Source organism: Setaria viridis, chromosome 7 (genome assembly GCF_005286985.2).
Source record: "Setaria viridis chromosome 7, Setaria_viridis_v4.0, whole genome shotgun sequence".
In the NCBI taxonomy this organism is placed as follows: Eukaryota; Viridiplantae; Streptophyta; class Magnoliopsida; order Poales; family Poaceae; genus Setaria; species Setaria viridis.
The window spans coordinates 24,760,118-24,778,051 of record NC_048269.2 but is presented as its reverse complement, the minus strand read 5'-3'; the positions used below and the strand labels follow the sequence as shown (position 1 = coordinate 24,778,051).

The following is a 17,934-nucleotide window of genomic DNA, read 5'->3' as shown; positions in this document are numbered from 1 at the left end:
GAATATCCGTGGGTTCTGAAATTTGAAATTTCGCGTAGGGGCAATTTTATTAGATGGCAAGAGGCCTCGCTTTAGCATTTAGCATGTATACAAATACTACCGTCAGGCACATCCAGAAACGAACCGTATTATTAGCATGTGGAGTACTACAACTGTGTAAATGCAGAAGAATTAGAAGAAAAGGCATCTCAATTGCAATTTGCAAGTAACTGTCGAGAGGCAGACTGGGAAACGAGTTGTACAAAACTCGATCAAACACACTTCAAAATTGTTAAATCAGATTACATCACGAATTCTGAAATGTTTTTTACAAAAATAAAAGAATGAGGTTAACATGGTGCCACGAATTCTGTGTTCATAAATCTCGCGCCATGATTCTAAAAATACATGGCGCAAGACTTATGAACACAAAAGCTGCCGCCGCCAGAAGAAAATTGGCAGCCAACTCGGATGAGCTCAACTACCGAGCAGCGAGCATCAATAACCACTGGAGCCTAATCTGATCTAGGTGTGCACAAATGATAATCTACGGCTACAGCATCAGGAATGTACACTCTGAGATCCACTCTCAGTTCCGGCATAAGGAAATGGGAATTTGATACAGGTCAGAACACATCTCCAAGAGCTCACTTCAGATCAGGTTACAACAACAGTTGCAATCGCGGATAATGGCAGCTTGAAGATGATGGTGAGAAGAAACCTGTACACGAAACTGAAAATGCGATGCCTAGGCGTCATCGCGTACAATAAACTCTTGCCCTCGTAACCATCTAGCTTGCACTTGCAATTACGGAATGCTTGAGGGGAAACGTGCTGGCATGATTTCCTGATTCTTCCCAGGAGATTAAGAAGTGCATACTTCAGACTACTGTCAAGGAAAGCGACTGTCGTCTCTAGAATATCTGCCTGAAGGAATCCTTTGTATCCTCTGCGAGAAATCTGGCTTGAAGCGCTTATTAAAATTGGGCACCAATGACCTGTCCAAAGAGAGAATATTATAGAGCAAGCTTTCTAAGACTTGGGACATTTGTACGAGAACCAATTTCCACCCTAATGACTGCCAAGAAATTGGTCTTTGCTAGAAAGCTAAACGTCCGCGGACTTCAACAACCACGAAAAACATGGAAAATATTCATACAGAAACCAAACCATTACCTTGGAGATGCAGACTGTCGTTGAGCAAGTTGACCGAGCATGGATTTCAATGTTCCGTAAGCCTCATCAGCAGCCTATAAAAAGAGATGTCAATGAACAGTTCGGCAATGAAGGGTGTAAATGAACTGCACAATTTTTTTTTTCTAAAAGGCTTCCTTTTGTACAAGAAAAAATGCTTATGCAATTTCTGTCGTTTATCACATTACAAAATATAGGACAGTACTTTTAGTTTCTCCTTTAATGTCTAGTAGAAAGCAATATTTCAGTGGTTTCTTTGATTCCAAACAGACTAGTAGCAAAGGTTGTTTAGTGTGCAAATAAACTTTTGGCTGAAACAAGAAAATTAGTTGCCTAATAGACAGAAAAACCCTCCTTCGTTGAATACAAGTGTAAGACTCGGGCTTATTTTTTCATTTCAATATCCCAAGAAGAAAGAAGGAAAAGATTGAACTGTTCATCCATCTGCTTACAACCTGCAGCTTAGCTTCCTCCCATGTTACTCCAACTCCTTTCCCTAGGATTTGCCCACCTATTTCTACCTGAAAAGCCAAGCATTATTTCAGAATATAAGAAGAATGAGCTACGAGCACGAAAGCCATCGGAGCAAATTGAATCTAAAGGAAGAAAAACTCTTGACCAATGACAACATACAACAAATCATGTACTGTATACAAGGGTAACAGAAGCAAGTTTACTTGCTTTAACTGATCTTACAGTATCAAGATCATACGGTGTACCAGGCATGTTACATGAACATTCATCCAGATGAAGTACTGACCTGAGCACAAACTTCTTTACCTGCTGAACCATCTATAGATGGCTGATCTTGGAATGCTAAATTATACCCTTCAACCTTACACTGAATGTACCAAAACATACTTTAGTCAAAAGAGCATAATAATTGTCCAAAAGCTGGTAATTAAGGAAGCAACTTACAAGCTCCTTGAGAGCAGCAACAGAACCACCAGGTTTTCTTAAGTTATCGATTCTGTCATTCGTATATCTAGACTCGTCTGAAGTGCTTGCAGCTGGTAACATATCGTCTCTATTACTTCCTGGATATCTGTGTGAGTTTGGATTGCTATTAAAACCATTCTCCTTCGCAACAGTCATCTTATCTGGGTCCCATGATAAAAATTTGTCTGCAAATGAAGTTGAGGTCAAATATATGCATGTTTTACACAAAAGGAAGAGATAATGAGAAGATTGTTGGATTCTTATGTAATGCTTTATGAGAAGATTGTTGGATTCTGTGTTTTCCACCCTTTCTTGGAGGCATTCCGTACATAATTTAAGAAGAAAAAAAGAAGGATTTCCGCATACTAAGATCATGCCATCAAAAATATTGCAAATAGGAAAATTGTCGACAGAAAAATCCAAAGATAAATATTTCAGCAACATTTAGTTAAACATGATTCAAAAACCAGAATAATAAACTATTCCACAATTTTGACACTTTGATCAGACCTCAGAAGTCAACCACCGAAAATATAACTGCCCACAACAAATCAAATATACCCCAAATTAAATGTTACTATCCATAATCAAACCCCTATAGTTTTGTTGCACACTAGCAACTTCAAATGGGAATAAACAAAATAGGGAGTCTGTCTACTCACCTGCCAGATTTCTTAAGGAGGTATCAGCAGCTTGACACTGTGCTTCCTTCCTTGTTTTTCCAAATCCTTCACCTATTTTTTCTCCAAAAATCCAAACCTGAAAGGTATAATCGAAGGTAAGAATAGAAAATACGAGACAAGCATAATAGAGTGATTTCCAATCCAGTGTTTTAAAGTTGACAAGGCAACCTAAGGCAAGCTGTGTACGCCTTATAGCCTAGGCGGCAAGGCGAGCTGGATCCGCCCGGACGCCTAGGCCACACCTTTGAAACACTGTTCCAATCAGCCTCAATAAATAATTGATAAAGAAAAAGTGATGCATGCTTTGAGCTATAGATCAGCAAGGATCATGCACAAGGCACCGTCCGCTTCCAAGATTACTTCCTGAAGCCCATATCAAGTTTCATAACTCCCAATATTTTAACATCCCCAGTACATATGATTCCATAAATTATAAGTAATATTGGGATCTAAAGTAAAATTAGCATAACTTGTATACCTCAATGGAGAATTGCAAATCTGTTGTATCACATAAAGTTGATCGGTACTCCACCTAGGTGAATAAATATACAAGGCATGTTAAGCTATCAGATTAAGAACAAAATAGCTATATGATTTTCATCATTAACAATACCTTAAATCCACATTTCACTGCGATCTCCTCTAACACACCCAATATTCCTCCATGTTGTATGAAGTATCTTCCTGATTCCATTTGTCTACTTCTTTGTCTTGAAGGAGCATGCCGAGTCGCTATGTCCTCCCCTTCACATTGCAAATCAAGTTCAGAATACTCTAAACTAAGCACGCACCCACAACATTCCAAGAAAGGAGTTACATAACTTAGCTAGCTACAATAGGGATTCCAGTGAAACCATGATTGATAAGTAGACCACGCTCACAATAGGATAAGCAAATATAAGCAGCAGCTAAACTAATTCAAAAGAGGTCAACCTTAAAGTTCCAGTAAAAAGACATAATCTCTTTTCATCTTGTTTAGAAAATAAAACAAAAAATGTGAGCGAACTAACAAATTGCATGCTGCTTACATAACGGTGAATAGAAAATACAAGTACAAAGCTTACATTGAGAAAAGTGGAAACATAGATAACTCTAAAGTGACAGTATGAGATGAGAGCCGAGTCGGTTAGCATACCCTATAGATCTTAAGATATGATAAGCAAGCACAAAAGGAGGTCATGCACAGTACAATATGCTCAACACATCAGAACCATCAAGGGTAGAAAAAAACATACCAGAAAAGGATCTATAGGTTGCAGGTGCATGGTTATGAAGCATTCGATGATCTTCATTGTGAAGTGGCTGCGTAAATAAAGCACGCGTCACCATATCACCCGCAGACACCTCATTAACAAAGATCATTTAAAAATTCTGATAAAAAACAAATGTTCACTAACCCGAGGAGGATATCTCTGGTTCTTATAGCTATGTCTATCTGCAGATATAGGATTGTCCCCGTCAGGGAAGTATGATGGATGCTGTGGTTGCTTATTATCATAATTTACAGAGTCAGATTCTAAATGAAATTCTGTTGAAGCCTTGTTCAGGTTCCTTGGGTTCATCTCATCCTCTAAGGAAAGCCAATTTCCATGAGATTGCACTGGCGGAACTGAGACTTGTGCAGGAGGTCTGTCAGGAAACGGCTGTGCAGCTTCTCTTGTGTCTTGACCATGTTGTAATATGAGAAGCCTTCTCCGAGTGTCAGGATCCAACTCAGACTCAGGAACCTCACCCTCTTCTCTAGCTGGAGAACCTTGCGAAGGATCCACAAGACCAGATAGAGTAACTGGCCAGCTGAATGAAGGAGGCTGAGGAAGGTGTTCATTATTCAAAGGCATAATAATGCCCGGTGGTGCTGCTATTGGGGTAGATGAGGATGTAGGTGTAACAAAGTGCTGTTTAGCGGCTACTGACATCACATCGATGTCAGTTGTTATTGGATTCGTAGCTTGAAAGCAGGAAGAGGCTTCCTGAAAAAATTTTAGATACAAACAAGGTGAGATGTGATCTAAAAATGCTAAAACCAGTAGCAGTTGCTAAGAAATACTGTATGAAGTTATTTAGCATTACCAGTTGATTGTTAGGTGGATTAAGCTGATACAAATAGAATAATACCATACAGAATGGGTTTTTATTTTTGAGAAATTGGTTGGATACTATAGATTAAACTTCCCAAAAAAAATCTGCTGCAATTGCATCTCTCAAAATTTTATAGTAGACTTTTCAATGTATCTTGCTAAAGAAATGTACCACTGTTGAGTTTCAAATAATGCATTTTACCCTCGTAAAAACTGTGTCTTTGAATGGATTAGAAGTTTGTATTTGCAATCCACTTTTCAGGCACCACATAATATAAATGAAGAAGAAAATGCACATAAGTATTAAACAGTTACATCTTTGATATTTGAAAATGGATGATTCAACTCTATGAACAAATGTCTAAAATGAACACTAAGCATACTCCACAACATATTCTGCACCATACTTCATCTCGTACTGTATTCAATTTAATTTCACATAATAGCACCATACTTCCTGCATCTCCATTAACTTCAAAATTTATGCATTATAGCCAAGCATCCAGAACAAGGCAGTAAAAGTGCAAACCTTCATCCTTTTCTCAACCTCTGCATCTGCCATACCATCAATGGCATGTGGATCTTTGTTTATATTTATAATTGCAGAATTCTCGTCCTAGCAAAGAGAAAATTAATGTTTTTTGGTAGAAAATAGGTACTAGGTAGTCAATCTGAAGCATTTTCCTTTATGAAGTTTACCTCTGAAATTAAGTAATTGCTAACATCGGGAGCAGAGGGAATGCCATCCATTTCATCCTCATAACGAACCTCACTAATCTGGGGTAGGATGCCCTCGTCAAACTCTCTGTCAATACAATAAATCACAAAACTTATGCTTCGGCAAGTGATTCAAGCTTGTTAATTGGTGCAAGTAACAGGAAAACAAGTATGAATGGCCGCAGAGTGTATTCAATTTAGCTAGGACAATGTCATGACAACTAATTACAAAGAATATCATATAGACAAAGATGTCCTTACTTGAAGAAACCACCCCTAACATTGCAAGCAACATTTCGGGCAACGCAAAGAACTGGAATAGGGAAGTTTGCCTGAAAATTGAAGAGGTGACAAGGAACCATCAGTAACCATAAAATAAGATAGTCTTATGTCGGTTGCTAAGAATTGACCATTACCTCTGCCTGGGGAGCGTAATATGGAGCAAATGCAGGAACAACATGAACTCTATGCTGATCCTTCTCATTCCAAACTTTTAAACGGTCATCAATAACAAGGGCCATTCGAGGGTGACAAGATCCATCATGGAATACATTTAACAATGATTTTCTTGATCCTAGATGAGTAAATGTAGCATACATCAAAAGGCTGGAAAGATCACAAGAGATACTATCGACTAACTTAGATTTTAGCAGTGACATTATGCTCCTGATACTTGTGTTTTCAGAAGAAATTAAACATACCAGATTTCACACAGACAAGTCTGTCAAGAAGTTGAACAGAGTTTATCAATTTTGAATCTGGATCAAGCAACCTCCACATTTCCAAAGCATAGTCCCTCTCAGCCATTGTGCACACATACACCTCAAAACGTTTGCGACCTCTTGCAATTAAGTAGTTCCGAAGATCGTCCCATGCTGGTCTTAACCGTACCAGAACACTAGTATCTCTTATCTAGAAAACAGAAGGGAAGGAAAAATAAACCAGGCAGCCTACTGGCATGCAAATGTGATTGAATCAAAGCCTGATAGGCACAGGTGTTCCTACTATCAAAATAAAGCTCAGCTCAGCAAGAAAAAAGAAAGAAAGGTTGAACTTTTTGGTTGGCTGCAACCCCTAACCCATGTAACTTGGCCCTAACAGTATGGTAAAGCCTCATATTATGCTGATAAAGCATTCAAGAACATAAAGCAACTGTCTAATGGACAAGTAAATACTCCCTCCGTTTCAAAATGTAGGTTGTTTTGGTTTTTCTAGATACATAGATTTTACTATGTATCTAGACATAACCCTATATGTAGGTGCATAGCAAAATCTATGTATGTGGAAAAGCCAAAATGACCTACATTTTGGAACGGAGGGAGTAGGTCTGTATTTTTTTTCTCCGTGAAAAGAATTATGCCAAGTAAAATCAGGTGATGAGATGTCTTAAAATATAGTAAATTAAATTATCATGGTACAATTCAGTTTAGAAAATTGTGCAAAATAAAGTCAATAAAGCAGTACATTTCCACGCTTACCAAAAGAATGGTGATTAATAATAACAAAAAAGTGGAAGCATCTGAACATCACGTTTAGAACGAAGTTTTTTTTATCAGTTTTAGAAGAAAGTTGATGTGAGTCACGTACCGATGGATTTATACGTGTCAAGATAATGTGTTTCTCTTGTAACCTTATAATCGGGCGTGTCATAGGTTGTTGATGATTGTCAGCTAAGGGTGGGATGACCTCAGATTGTGCTTTATACACTTCGCCACCATCAATAACCTGATCACTTTCTATATACTGTTTTAGTATAGACTTGTCATCTTGGTACCTCTTGATCTCTGCCAACATACCGCTAATGCGCTGAGGATCAGTCTCATTACTCAATTTTCTCTGAACTGCATCTATCTTGTCTTCAAAAGACCGAGAGGTATTGGCAACAACTAATGTTTCATCAAGGTCAAACACAATGCCAAGGCATCGAAGATTCAACATGGTCAAGCAAGAATTGTATAAGCCCAATGGTACTTTATAGCCCCAAAAACACGCGTGATTTGGCAAGTTTCTCTTAGAAGTCATCGCCACTAAGTGTATCTCTTCCGCTCCAAGTGGAAAAACCGCTGTCTGCAAACAATATGCATTAAAAGGAACAAGATCAGACACAGAATAAATATTTTCCGCTTAGGGAATAATGTAAGCAAACAGAATACTATGCACACAGCGAAAGCATGGAAATTCACAACGCACTTATAGCATATATAAAGTTTCCATAAAGGAGCAATGCATATCAAAGTAACATGTGCATAGTAAACCTAGTACAGAAAAAACAATAGGTAGAAAGAAAATGCAAAGAGTATATTTTGTCCTAATTTTTTGTAGTTTGGATTAGCGGAACACCATCTACATTAAAAATGTTAAAAAAGAACAGAAATTTCACAATGGTGTCAATACTAATAAATTTGACTATTTAGAGGAATCACAGGGACCAAAATAATATTTCTTAATACGCATGTCCTCTTTAATGAATTTGGGTCCAGTGAAATCCAGCAACAAACTTGCCAGCAGATAATCGCTCATTCCTCAAATAGCTCTGTGAGCATACGTGGACTTCAGATATCAGAACCAACAGCCAACTGCTTCAGTGAACTTCTGATAGCGAGTAATGTTTACAAAGCCGAGAATTGCTGAATAACAGCAAATTCTTCATAACCTCCAGCATGTCTCAGCAACCAAATGACCAATATGTCGCATTCAAGATCTCAAGATATACTTTGATATTTGCTCCATTTCTGAATATGGAACTCTGTTCCTGAAACCTCATTCATTGAGCAAAGTCAGGCCAGGTTCTATACTTGCATTGGTTCTATTACTTGAGGTCAAGTTAAAAACCAAGGCCATGGTCCACAAAACATTATATAAGAAAGTGAATTCTCATATAAGATACCGTTAGTATTGTTAATTAATTCACGTCTTTGTCAAAAAATACCAGTCCACAGTACATTGTTCATGCTAAATTACAATAATCATTAATGCAGTAAATATTCCAGGAATACTGTATTCACTAGTTTCTCTACCGCTATTTAAGACTTATTGTGTGGCTAAGGTTGTCCACGTAAAGGTACAATTTGTTCATTTCTCTTTGCTGTTTCCTTGTTTCGGTGTCAGAATGATTCACATGTATACCTTGTTGCCGCTGAGGCAAGCGGTGTGCATGGCGACGAGCGGCGGTGGGGGCTCGTCAGCCGTGGATGTGGGCCTGGACTCCATCACGAGGCAACGGGCGCCGGCCGCGACGGCGTGCAGCACGGCGAGCGGCGGGCACCGCTCGCTGGGCGGCGACAGGCGGTCCACCCGGATCTCCCGCGCCCACGCCAGGTCCGTCTCGCCCTTGGGCCACAGCTCCGCCTCCCCAACGGGGATGTTCCCGTAATAAACCACGGACTTGATCATGTTCAACGCACCGGAATCAGATCGCACTGGCCAAAACCAAATCGGAGTGGTTCCAGAGATCCAAATCCTCGGTTCAACAGAGTCTGTTGCGCACGTCCACGCACCGCACGCGCACTGTCCGCAGCCGCGAACAGGTTGACGGATCCGCGCGCCGGCGGATCTGTTCTTATCAAGTCTCCAAAACCAGCAGGAGGAATTCAGCGATGGATAGATGCGTGCGTGGTGCTGCGTTTATGGCGCTTCCTCGGATCGCATTCGAGTTCTTCGCAGATTACGGACGGATTTGGTGCCACGGGGTGGGTTGAGGATGGGTTTCGCGCAGCTCGTGCGAAGCCGCGGCAATGGCGACGGCGGGCACGCTCGGGGAGGAGAAGGGAAGGGGGCGGGGGCACGGGGTGGCGGCTCGGAGAAACCCTAGGCGGCGTCTGATCAGAGCACCACTGATTCACTGGTGGTGGCCTGGTGCGAGGTTAGGAGGGAGACCTGACGCTTTATTTACAGGGAGGTGGGGAGGAGGCGATGACGAGTATAATTCGTGGACTCCTTTTGCCCGTTATTTTTGGATAACCGACGCCAGTAGGCCCAGTACGTTTCCAAATTGGAACGTTGCTTACCGATACACCCTTCTTTCTAGCTCTTGAGGAAACTTGGTTTATACTCCAGTAGGCAATTAGGCGCCGCCTCCAGCTACTACAAATCGATTTTGTAGATGGAGCTGTTGATAAAAAAAAAAATTGGCATTCACAACTTAAACACTATTTGTGCATTTAACAGAAGAATTGTTGTCTCCAATTAACCATTAATAATCATGTTTCCAATCATAAAATGCCATTTAATTCATATTAGCAAAGTCAAGTGATGGTAAAACTCATACTGTGCTAACGAGTGGCAAAGGCCTTTTCAACCATTGCTTGAGTTTAGGCCCAACTCCATTATCAGTATACCAACTATTATTGTCACCTGGGTCTCAAAAAAAAAAGGACTACTATTGTCACCTAGCTCGAACTTTTGGCTAAGAAAACTCGTGAAACGACTCAACTCGTAAGATAGCCCATTGGTGACGAGCAAGATCATTGCTACCATCAATAGTTTTTTTGTTTCTAGAAGGGTGATTAGTTATATGAGAATAAAAATAAGTATTCCAGCCATCCTAAATTAATATTCGTTTTGGTTTCATTGGTACATAGACATAGCATATATCTATGTGCATGGAAAAACTATGTATCTAGAAAAAATAAAACAAATAGTAATTTGGGACGGAAGGAGTATTAAGCTTTGGTAGCAAACGTTGTTCATCAAGCTAAGTATAAATAATGGTATAACCCAATGAATAAGATGTAATTGGCACAACATGGGTCTCTCTTGTTTTCCTTTGAAAACCCCTAAGACAGTGTTGCCTGTAATGGACAAAACGATAATAGTCAAAATTATGAATGAAGTGTCATATTCTTGTAACTATGAGGCCGAATGGTGGTAGAATAAAAAAAGGGGCAACCTTAACTATAGTGCACGTGCCTACGCGGTGTAGGATGAAGCCAAAGGTCGCGGTAGGATTGATGCATGGGGAAAAAGGCAAGGTAAAGTTGCAAAACCGTATACTCAAGCTTATGTAATTGGCATTTATGTTTCTCAAGAGGATCATACACTCCTTTTGCCAATTATGCTCCAATTCAGTGATGTTTAGTGTTGCTCAAAAAGTTTTATGCGTGATTTTCTATGCTAAATTAGATTCTTTGGTGATTGAAGCGGACTTAGCATACCTTTCATTTTATGAAGTGCCTTCCGGGGAGCAATTCTTTAGTTTGTTCCCAAATTTATGACGTCCTAAAAAATATGAGTTAAAATTTCTAGTTTTGATCATTTCTTTTAAAACATATTATCTTATATGTCATGAAAATATTTTTCATAATTAGCGATATTATAGATTTATTGATATTATACAAAAATAGTGGCTGTACTTGCACACTAGAACCCTTTCAATGTCTAGTTATACTTCTAATGGTGATTTCTTTTGATGTACTCTTTCTCTCTTTTCCCCCTTCATATATTCTTTTTTCTTATAAGGTGTTTGACCAAACCGTCTGACCTTACCGAAAGAGAAGAGCCCACCTCACCAAATGTTCGCACTCGTGGACCCTTGGATGGTTGGATCGGTGATGAGGCCGACAAATTTATTTGTGTGGTCCTAAAGATACAGTTCAGAGGCGTCAGCATCGGCGCTGAATGGCACGGTCCTCCTTTTTTCTATCTTTTCTTTAAAGAAGTTGCACAATACATATGCCTCGCGCAACCTTCCAACTAAAAGCAAAGCATGAACGAAATCACACTGATTACCTTCGTCTAGCCAATTCCAGTTGATTTTGCCTGTTTGTTTGACATCACATCAAACGATCTAGCGAATCACCGAAACGCTGTTCCTGATGCTGCTACGAGACGACCATGAGTCTTCGCGTCAGCTTCGATAGGCATCTCGATCAGATCCCCAAATATCTGGCAGACCGGAGTCGTGGGAGGCCGGATTTCAACTCATCTGGAGATTGCTTTTGCCGCTGTGGCCGCGCCTCCACCGCGAGAAAGATCGGAGCTCGCCGCCGAAACATTTGAACAGCTCGAGTCCAAAGAAATGGGGTAGTTTTCCCCAGCAACCACAAGAAGAATGGACTCCATACAACGCACAGACACCACACGATACAACGGGAGAAGAGCATGTAGCAATGATCGAAAGCAGAAAGGGGATAACAAATTTGTTGGATAACCGACAGTTGGACACCAGATATACTCCCACCAGAAATGCACCGGGCCAACCATGTCCAGAAGCAAGGTCCAAAAGCTTCAGAACTCAAAAATTTTGCATCTCTTCCTAGAACCTCTATTACTCCTATATTCATGTACCATTAACATAGCCTGCTATACCAGTACAACGAATTTCATCACTCTATGCAACTCTTTTTTGCTTTTCTATTTCTGTAGAACTGAGATTTCTTCTTACAAGAATATATAATAAAGGGGTAAACATCAAGAGAAAAGCTAAACTGGACTCAATGGAGAAAACAGATTAAAAGATGGCAAAAGATCCCAAAGATCTCGCTCCAACTGGCTGACGCCCGTCGTCCTTCCCGGGCCCATTCTCATGTACAATTACGGGCAAACGAATTCGCCGTGCCTCGAGTGCCAGGTCGTATGTTAGTCGAAGTCCACAAGCAGCTGCACCTAGGAGCAACAAAATACAATCCCAGACTGCTGTGCAAATCACCCAATTTTTCACCTATCTATACACAAAAATCACCCGGCTTGCTGCAGAGCAGATGTCAAGTCCAGGCAGCAGCCTCATAGCTACTATACTCGAGCAGGAAACCCAAAATTCTGAAATGTTCTGATCTGACCTCCACGGCCTGCTGTGACAATTACCATTCCCCAGGCAGACCGACTCGGAGCTTGACCAGCACCACTGGGAAGACTGGCACTGGACCGAGGGCTCTGCTTTGTTGCCGTCATGAGCTCTTCAGGCCAAGTTGCTCTATCACCACTGTGGTTTGAACTGGTGCTTAGGATATTGCCACTTTGGCCTTGGAAATCACAGGAATCTTGCAATTCAGGGACAGCATGCAACAGAGGATGCTCAGATACACAGTCCTGTTCATCATGTTTCCTGGAGTTTGTTCTGGATACCATTGCCGAGCCAGCAGATGGCAAAGCAACAGCGGCTGTCACATCCTGGCAGTGGAAATATTCGTAGGAATTGGTGACAGTAACATTCCCCTTACTTCTGCCTTGTTCAAGGTTATCGTCATTTCTCCATATGTACACATGGGAATCCTCACTTGCAGAGATCACATACCTCCCATTAGCAGCTAAACAGGCTGCGATTTGGCTGCTAGTATTTCGAAAACCTGAAAGAGAACAGAACAAAGAGTCAAGAGACATTGTACTGGAAACTACTAGAAAATTAAGCATCATTGCTTCAGGGAAAAAATATATGCATATTGGACCCCCATCAATGAGCAGATACAACTGTGTTATCATGTTAAGTGAACACGAGGACCTATCACCTCAACAAAGTGGAGACTGACAAGTTTTGTCACTTTGTTGCGAGCAGATGACAGGAGAAATGCGAAAACGCTACATGATTCAATCAACGGAACAGGGAAATATGTTATTGATAAACAGATGACCGCTACATGATTTGATTGCTGTATCTATAGGAAGCATATCAAACTACAGACACCGGGATTCTAATAAAGCTCAAAAATCTTCTTAATAAAATGACACATAGCTCCCCTGCACTATTCGAGAAAAAGGTTAAGAGGAGCAACCAGAAATTAGGTTGTTGACATGCAAAGAACCAGATAACTGGGTACTTATTAGTACAACTTGAATTTCATCTCATAAATCACTACTTAGAAGCAGAGAAAACACTGTAGCAGTACAAAACTATGACTTAAAAAAAGGTCTATAATATGATAAGCTTACTAATCTTAGAAAAGTTCCGAGACTCAATTTTGATACCTTTGTACTTGTGAACTAGATTTAGGCCATCAGCAACCCTGATTCTTGAATCTGCAGATGTAATAAGGACCCTTGAAGTATTTCCTGGGAGAAACTATTCAAGAAACTATTACTCAGTAAGACAGGGAGCTAACGACAAAAAATTTAGTGTGCTAGTAAAGCATACACAAATTTGTTTCTACTAAGCACCTGAAACCCAGTGATTTTCTTCTGACTGGACTTCTTTTTCTTATTCTGCAGATCAATTTGTTTCTTCTGAAGAAGCCTATTATCTGGTCAGAAAAGTAAATGAAAAGGTAAGATCAAAGCCAAAGAAAAAACATGGACACATGATGATCATGAGACAGGTGGAGAGAGGTACCAGATGTATCATAAATATGGCAACTGCCTTTATGGGAACCAATTAATGCACTCTTCAGGTAAGAAGGAAACATGTTAGACCTTAACACGAAGATATTTAGATCAAGGAATGAAGTATAGATGATTAAAACCTGCCCATCTGGGGTATAGCAAGCAGCAGTGACCATTTCATGCAAATCATGCCAATCAACAATCTCACGGTTTTGAGTGCTCCATATGCGGACTTTTTCATCCAGTGAACCACTAATGAAGTATCTATCATCAACAGGGTTGAACTGGATGCACGTCACTGGGATACAAGTTCAACAAAGGAAAATTTAGGATATTGATGGCTGAGTGAGAACTGAGAAACATTACATAGTGCAAGGGGTGGGTAACTCTTACCGTAGTCACTATGTGAGAATGTTTTCAGACATGAAGTGCTTGAGATATGCCACAACTTCACTGTTTTATCCATTGAAGATGAAAGTAAGTACTGCAAAGCATTTGAAAAAGGTGTTACTTGGGAAATTTTTGTAATGACAGCAGAATCATAGGACTACTGGATAAGCATAGCAATCAAATTTGTTTTGTAAGGAGCTGACAGAACTTTAGCAACCATAGTTCGCAATGAATTTATGAACGCACTATTGGTGAGCACAAGTTCTGATATGTAGCCAGTGTAGAGAGGTATGGAGTATAGCCCATAGAGTGCCAATGTAAATCTAGGAATAGATGTCTCGAACTGCTAACTTAAGCCCAATCATGCATTTGTGCTCTTGTAGGCAACTGGTTGGTCGGTCGGTAATTGTAATCCCCTTCATAAATAAGTGTGACCAGTGAGGGGTAACTGCATTTTGCAAAACCTGATAAATAGTAGTATTCTACTTATGGCTTGATGCAATGTGACTTAGTGACAAGCTGTTTGAACTCTGACTAAGAAGGATAAACGTGTGCCCTAAGAGACCATAAATTGAGACTCCACTTGATGCAACCTGATTAGTGCCTTGTTTATATGGCCTGTTTGGCTGTTTCATGTTGTTACTAAAGTTGTGAGCACTGAACAAAGATGATAGATGAAATCACATGATGAGGCAAGGTATCTCTAATTTCTAGAAGTTCACAAACCTAGTCCATAATGTATTGTGAAACACATAATACATACATTAATGCCTAAACTATATTACTGTCATAACACAAGGAAGAATTAACTTTGGAGGAAGAACTCTAAAGTTAGGTAGCAGACACACTTGCATTTATGCATTACAAGTTATTAATTCAGCCTTTGCAGCTCACTACACCGGAAATGCATTAAACTATGTTAGTTCTTGGAGCAAAGGTATAATTCTGCCCTAACATGGTTGGTGTCAATTACCACAAGGATGGATTGCTGAAATAATAAGCTTCATACAATTTTTTCATTAACACTTCCAGAGTAAACAATAAGGACTCAGCAACCACTGTCTATAATCTTTATACTATTTGTGGCATGCTTCTAAATTTCAGCATTCATCGTTACTCATCAAGTACCAACACAACTTCAGAGCAAATGGGTACGCTAGAATTACCTGAGATTTGGACCAACAGAGATCAAGCACATCTTCTGAATGCCCCACGAAGGTTCGGATCGGCTTTTCTGACAATGCAAACACATGTTCTGGCACCATGAGCTGGTCTGAACTCACTGACCTCCGACTCTCCAAGAACCTTGCCCGACGCTTCTTCTCAGAATTGCTCCCATCCAGACTGGCCAGCGCTAATGTTGGCTCTGGCGAACCGTTGCACACCATTGCAACAAAAGGATTGCACACCCCATTTTCCTCGCGTTTCCTCTCAAACTCAGACACTTCCCAGACATGGATCACGCAGTCCTCCCCAGCACTCGCGAGGTACCGGCCATCTGGACTAAACCTGATGCTCCAGATGGACCCATTGTGAGCCTGTATCTCCTGGTTCATGAACAGACCACTGAGCTCCTTGTACGACTTTCCATACTGCCGCACCTTAACGCGCACCGGGCCATGGTGCACGGCTCTGGCACTGTCCTGGCTGTCATCTGTGGCTGAGCTGGACCGGCGCCCGCCTTTCTCCGAGCACGTGTCCTTCTCGTCGCTGCTGCGGCGGTCGCGGGAGGTGACCACCATGGAGCCAGCGATGTTCCGGATGCTCCGAAGCCAGCTGCTACGCCGCCGGTGTCGCGTTGCTCCGTTGCTGGAGTCGGAGTTGGACCTCTGGATGGGGGTGGACGAGTCGTTGTTCGAGCCAGCGTTGGCAACATTCTCGCGTCGCATGAGCTCCTGGACGATGGGCGAGCGGCCGACGCAGAGGTCAACAAACTCCTCCATGGTGAGCTGCCGGCCCGTGCCGACCTCGCGGAGCTCGAACTCCTCCTTGACCACGAACTCACTGCCGTCGTCGAGGTTCCGGATTAGGCACCTCGGGTCGGCCTCCTCCCCCTCGGGCGTGGCCTCGGAGGAGCCCGACGACGCCTGCCGCGACCGCCCCCCCAGCGGGGGCTTGACCGGCGCGGCGCCGTCTGATCTGGATCGGGAGATGGGCGAGACCGCCGCCGGTCGTACGGGCCCGTCGTAGGAGGCCGATCGGCCCATCTCCAGGCGCGCGAGGGCGGGGTCCCCGGCGAGCCCCATCATCTGGAGCAGCCTCCGGCGGCGCTCCTGCACGGGCGCCGGTTCGGACATCCACACGTCGAGAGCGGCTGCGGCCGCCGCGGCAGCGGAGGCGGTCCCGTCCCGGCGCCGTCGCGGGAGGCCGTGGTCGTCGTCGTCCGAGGCGGAGGTGGAGGAGCCGGAGGAGGAGAGCACGCGTTCCCGCGACTCGTAGAACACCTCCTCCTCCTCCTCTTCCTCCTCCCCGCCGCCGGCGCTCATCTCCGCGCCCGCATTGACAGCCGAGCCCGGGGCAGCAGATCGAATGGGCACGGCGCCCCCTCGCGGGGAATTGCCCGGCCGGCGGCACGCGTCGACGACGCGTCGACGACGAGGACCGAGGGGGAAGCAAAGCGACCGCGCCCGCGGGCGGGTGGCGTCAGATCCACCAGGAGCACGAGGCCCGCGACCGGTTCGTCGTCGGACGGGCCAATCGCGACGGGTTCCTGCCCCGTGCCGCGCGCCTGCCTCTCCCCGCCTGTGCTGTGCCTGCCCTCGTAAAGTGGTGGTTGGCGCTGGTGCCGTCGTCGTTGTTATTGCGGTGGTGATGCCATCCCCCTCCCCGCTGCGCCTTGCCCCCCTCTGCGTGCGTCGTTGGTGGTGGCGGTGTTTACCAGCGGCTACTGTTTACTGTCGGGTAGGCAGGCGGTACAAATCGTCCTCGGCCGGGAAGGGGGTGGGGGAGGGGAGGGAAGGGAAGTTAAAAACCCGGCGGCCGCGGGGCCCAGCCATCAGCCGGAGTGCTCGGACGCGACAAGTGGGAAAGTGTAACCGCTCCTGCCGTTTCGGGGAAGTGGATTAGTGCCAGGGGCATGCCGGGAAGGCCATCGATTTTTTCTTCTTCTTTTTTTCTTAGAGAGAGAGGGAGGGAGGGAGAAAAGGAAAGGCCATCAATTTGGGGGCGTGTTTTGGGATTTTTAAGGTGAGGTGGCGTGTACACCAGGCGTCGGCGCAGCGGGGTGAGTACGGGAGGCGAAAGGAGGGCGATGAGGAGGCGTCTGGCTGCCGTGCGCCTGGTTCTTTTTACTTTTCGGTTGCAAGGAATAAAAAGATGCCTATCGCATCGCATCTCTCTGGTCTCTGCTTCTCTGGTGAAGGTCTCGTGCCATCGGACGTTTGGCGACGTCATTCGTACCCGGGTACTTTTGTCCACCCACGGGCTTTGATTTGTCGTCTTTGTTATTTTCCGCAAGGTGGAAAAGACTTCTCTTTTATTTTTCGCGAGTTGAAACAACGACAGCGACACCGCGTAGTCAGACAGCATCCGAGTGAAGATTTTCAACGAAGCCTCTTCTGTGCAAGGGTTGTTCGCACAATCGCACTCGTAAAAATGAAGATGGTGAGCCCAAATCTTTCCAAAAAGAAGAAGAAGAAGACGGTGAGCCCAAGCACGTAAAGATTAAAGAACACACATGTACAGGCACCGCACCATGTGCCACG

General features: G+C 43.1%; 2 protein-coding genes across 4 annotated transcripts; both read right to left on the bottom strand.

The window, feature by feature from the left end:
- Window positions 1-225: 225 nt before the first annotated feature.
- Window positions 226-9,478, bottom strand: LOC117863521 (RNA polymerase II C-terminal domain phosphatase-like 1). Of its 2 annotated transcripts, XM_072294889.1 has the most exons (18): window positions 8,717-8,855; window positions 8,089-8,342; window positions 7,178-7,653; window positions 6,292-6,502; window positions 6,007-6,164; window positions 5,852-5,922; window positions 5,573-5,678; window positions 5,403-5,489; window positions 4,193-4,765; window positions 4,031-4,097; window positions 3,409-3,539; window positions 3,274-3,327; window positions 2,775-2,871; window positions 2,092-2,297; window positions 1,934-2,014; window positions 1,629-1,694; window positions 1,156-1,229; window positions 226-977 (listed from the first exon to the last, which is right to left on the bottom strand). In XM_072294889.1, exons 2-18 carry the CDS (start codon window positions 8,108-8,110, stop codon window positions 872-874), a joined length of 2,586 nt encoding a protein of 861 aa, XP_072150990.1. In that variant the 5' UTR covers window positions 8,111-8,342; window positions 8,717-8,855; the 3' UTR covers window positions 226-871. The 2 variants fall into 2 exon arrangements, with proteins under 2 accessions (XP_072150990.1, XP_034603174.1); XM_034747283.2 differs by lacking the exon at window positions 8,089-8,342 and having other exon boundaries at window positions 7,178-7,657; window positions 8,717-9,478.
- Window positions 9,479-11,814: 2,336 nt separating this feature from the next.
- On the bottom strand, window positions 11,815-17,150 carry LOC117863998 (uncharacterized). 2 transcript variants are annotated; one of them, XM_034747959.2, is made up of 7 exons: window positions 15,397-17,149; window positions 14,234-14,324; window positions 13,981-14,138; window positions 13,851-13,902; window positions 13,679-13,761; window positions 13,490-13,583; window positions 11,815-12,873 (listed from the first exon to the last, which is right to left on the bottom strand). In XM_034747959.2, the coding sequence occupies exons 1-7, from the start codon at window positions 16,714-16,716 to the stop codon at window positions 12,320-12,322; spliced, it is 2,352 nt and encodes a 783-aa protein (XP_034603850.1). In that variant the 5' UTR covers window positions 16,717-17,149; the 3' UTR covers window positions 11,815-12,319. The 2 variants fall into 2 exon arrangements, with proteins under 2 accessions (XP_034603850.1, XP_034603849.1); XM_034747958.2 differs by having other exon boundaries at window positions 13,851-14,138; window positions 15,397-17,150.
- Window positions 17,151-17,934: the final 784 nt, after the last annotated feature.

Bases quoted from the DNA above. Each gene is read 5' to 3' on its own strand.
- LOC117863998 (XM_034747958.2), bottom strand. From the start codon at position 16,716: ATGAGCGCCGGCGGCGGGGAGGAGGAAGAGGAGGAGGAGGAGGTGTTC. The intron at 14,325-15,396 runs GTAATTCTAGCG...AATGCTTTGCAG, and splicing joins TCTGTTGGTCCAAATCTCAG to TACTTACTTTCATCTTCAAT. The intron at 13,584-13,678 runs GTGCTTAGTAGA...TTTCTTGAATAG, and splicing joins AGAAAATCACTGGGTTTCAG to TTTCTCCCAGGAAATACTTC.
- LOC117863521 (XM_034747283.2), bottom strand. From the start codon at position 8,983: ATGATCAAGTCCGTGGTTTATTACGGGAACATCCCCGTTGGGGAGGCG. The intron at 5,923-6,006 runs GTAATGGTCAAT...TTCAATTTTCAG, and splicing joins ATTACGCTCCCCAGGCAGAG to GCAAACTTCCCTATTCCAGT. The intron at 2,872-3,273 runs GTATACAAGTTA...TATACCTTTCAG, and splicing joins ATTTGCAATTCTCCATTGAG to GTTTGGATTTTTGGAGAAAA.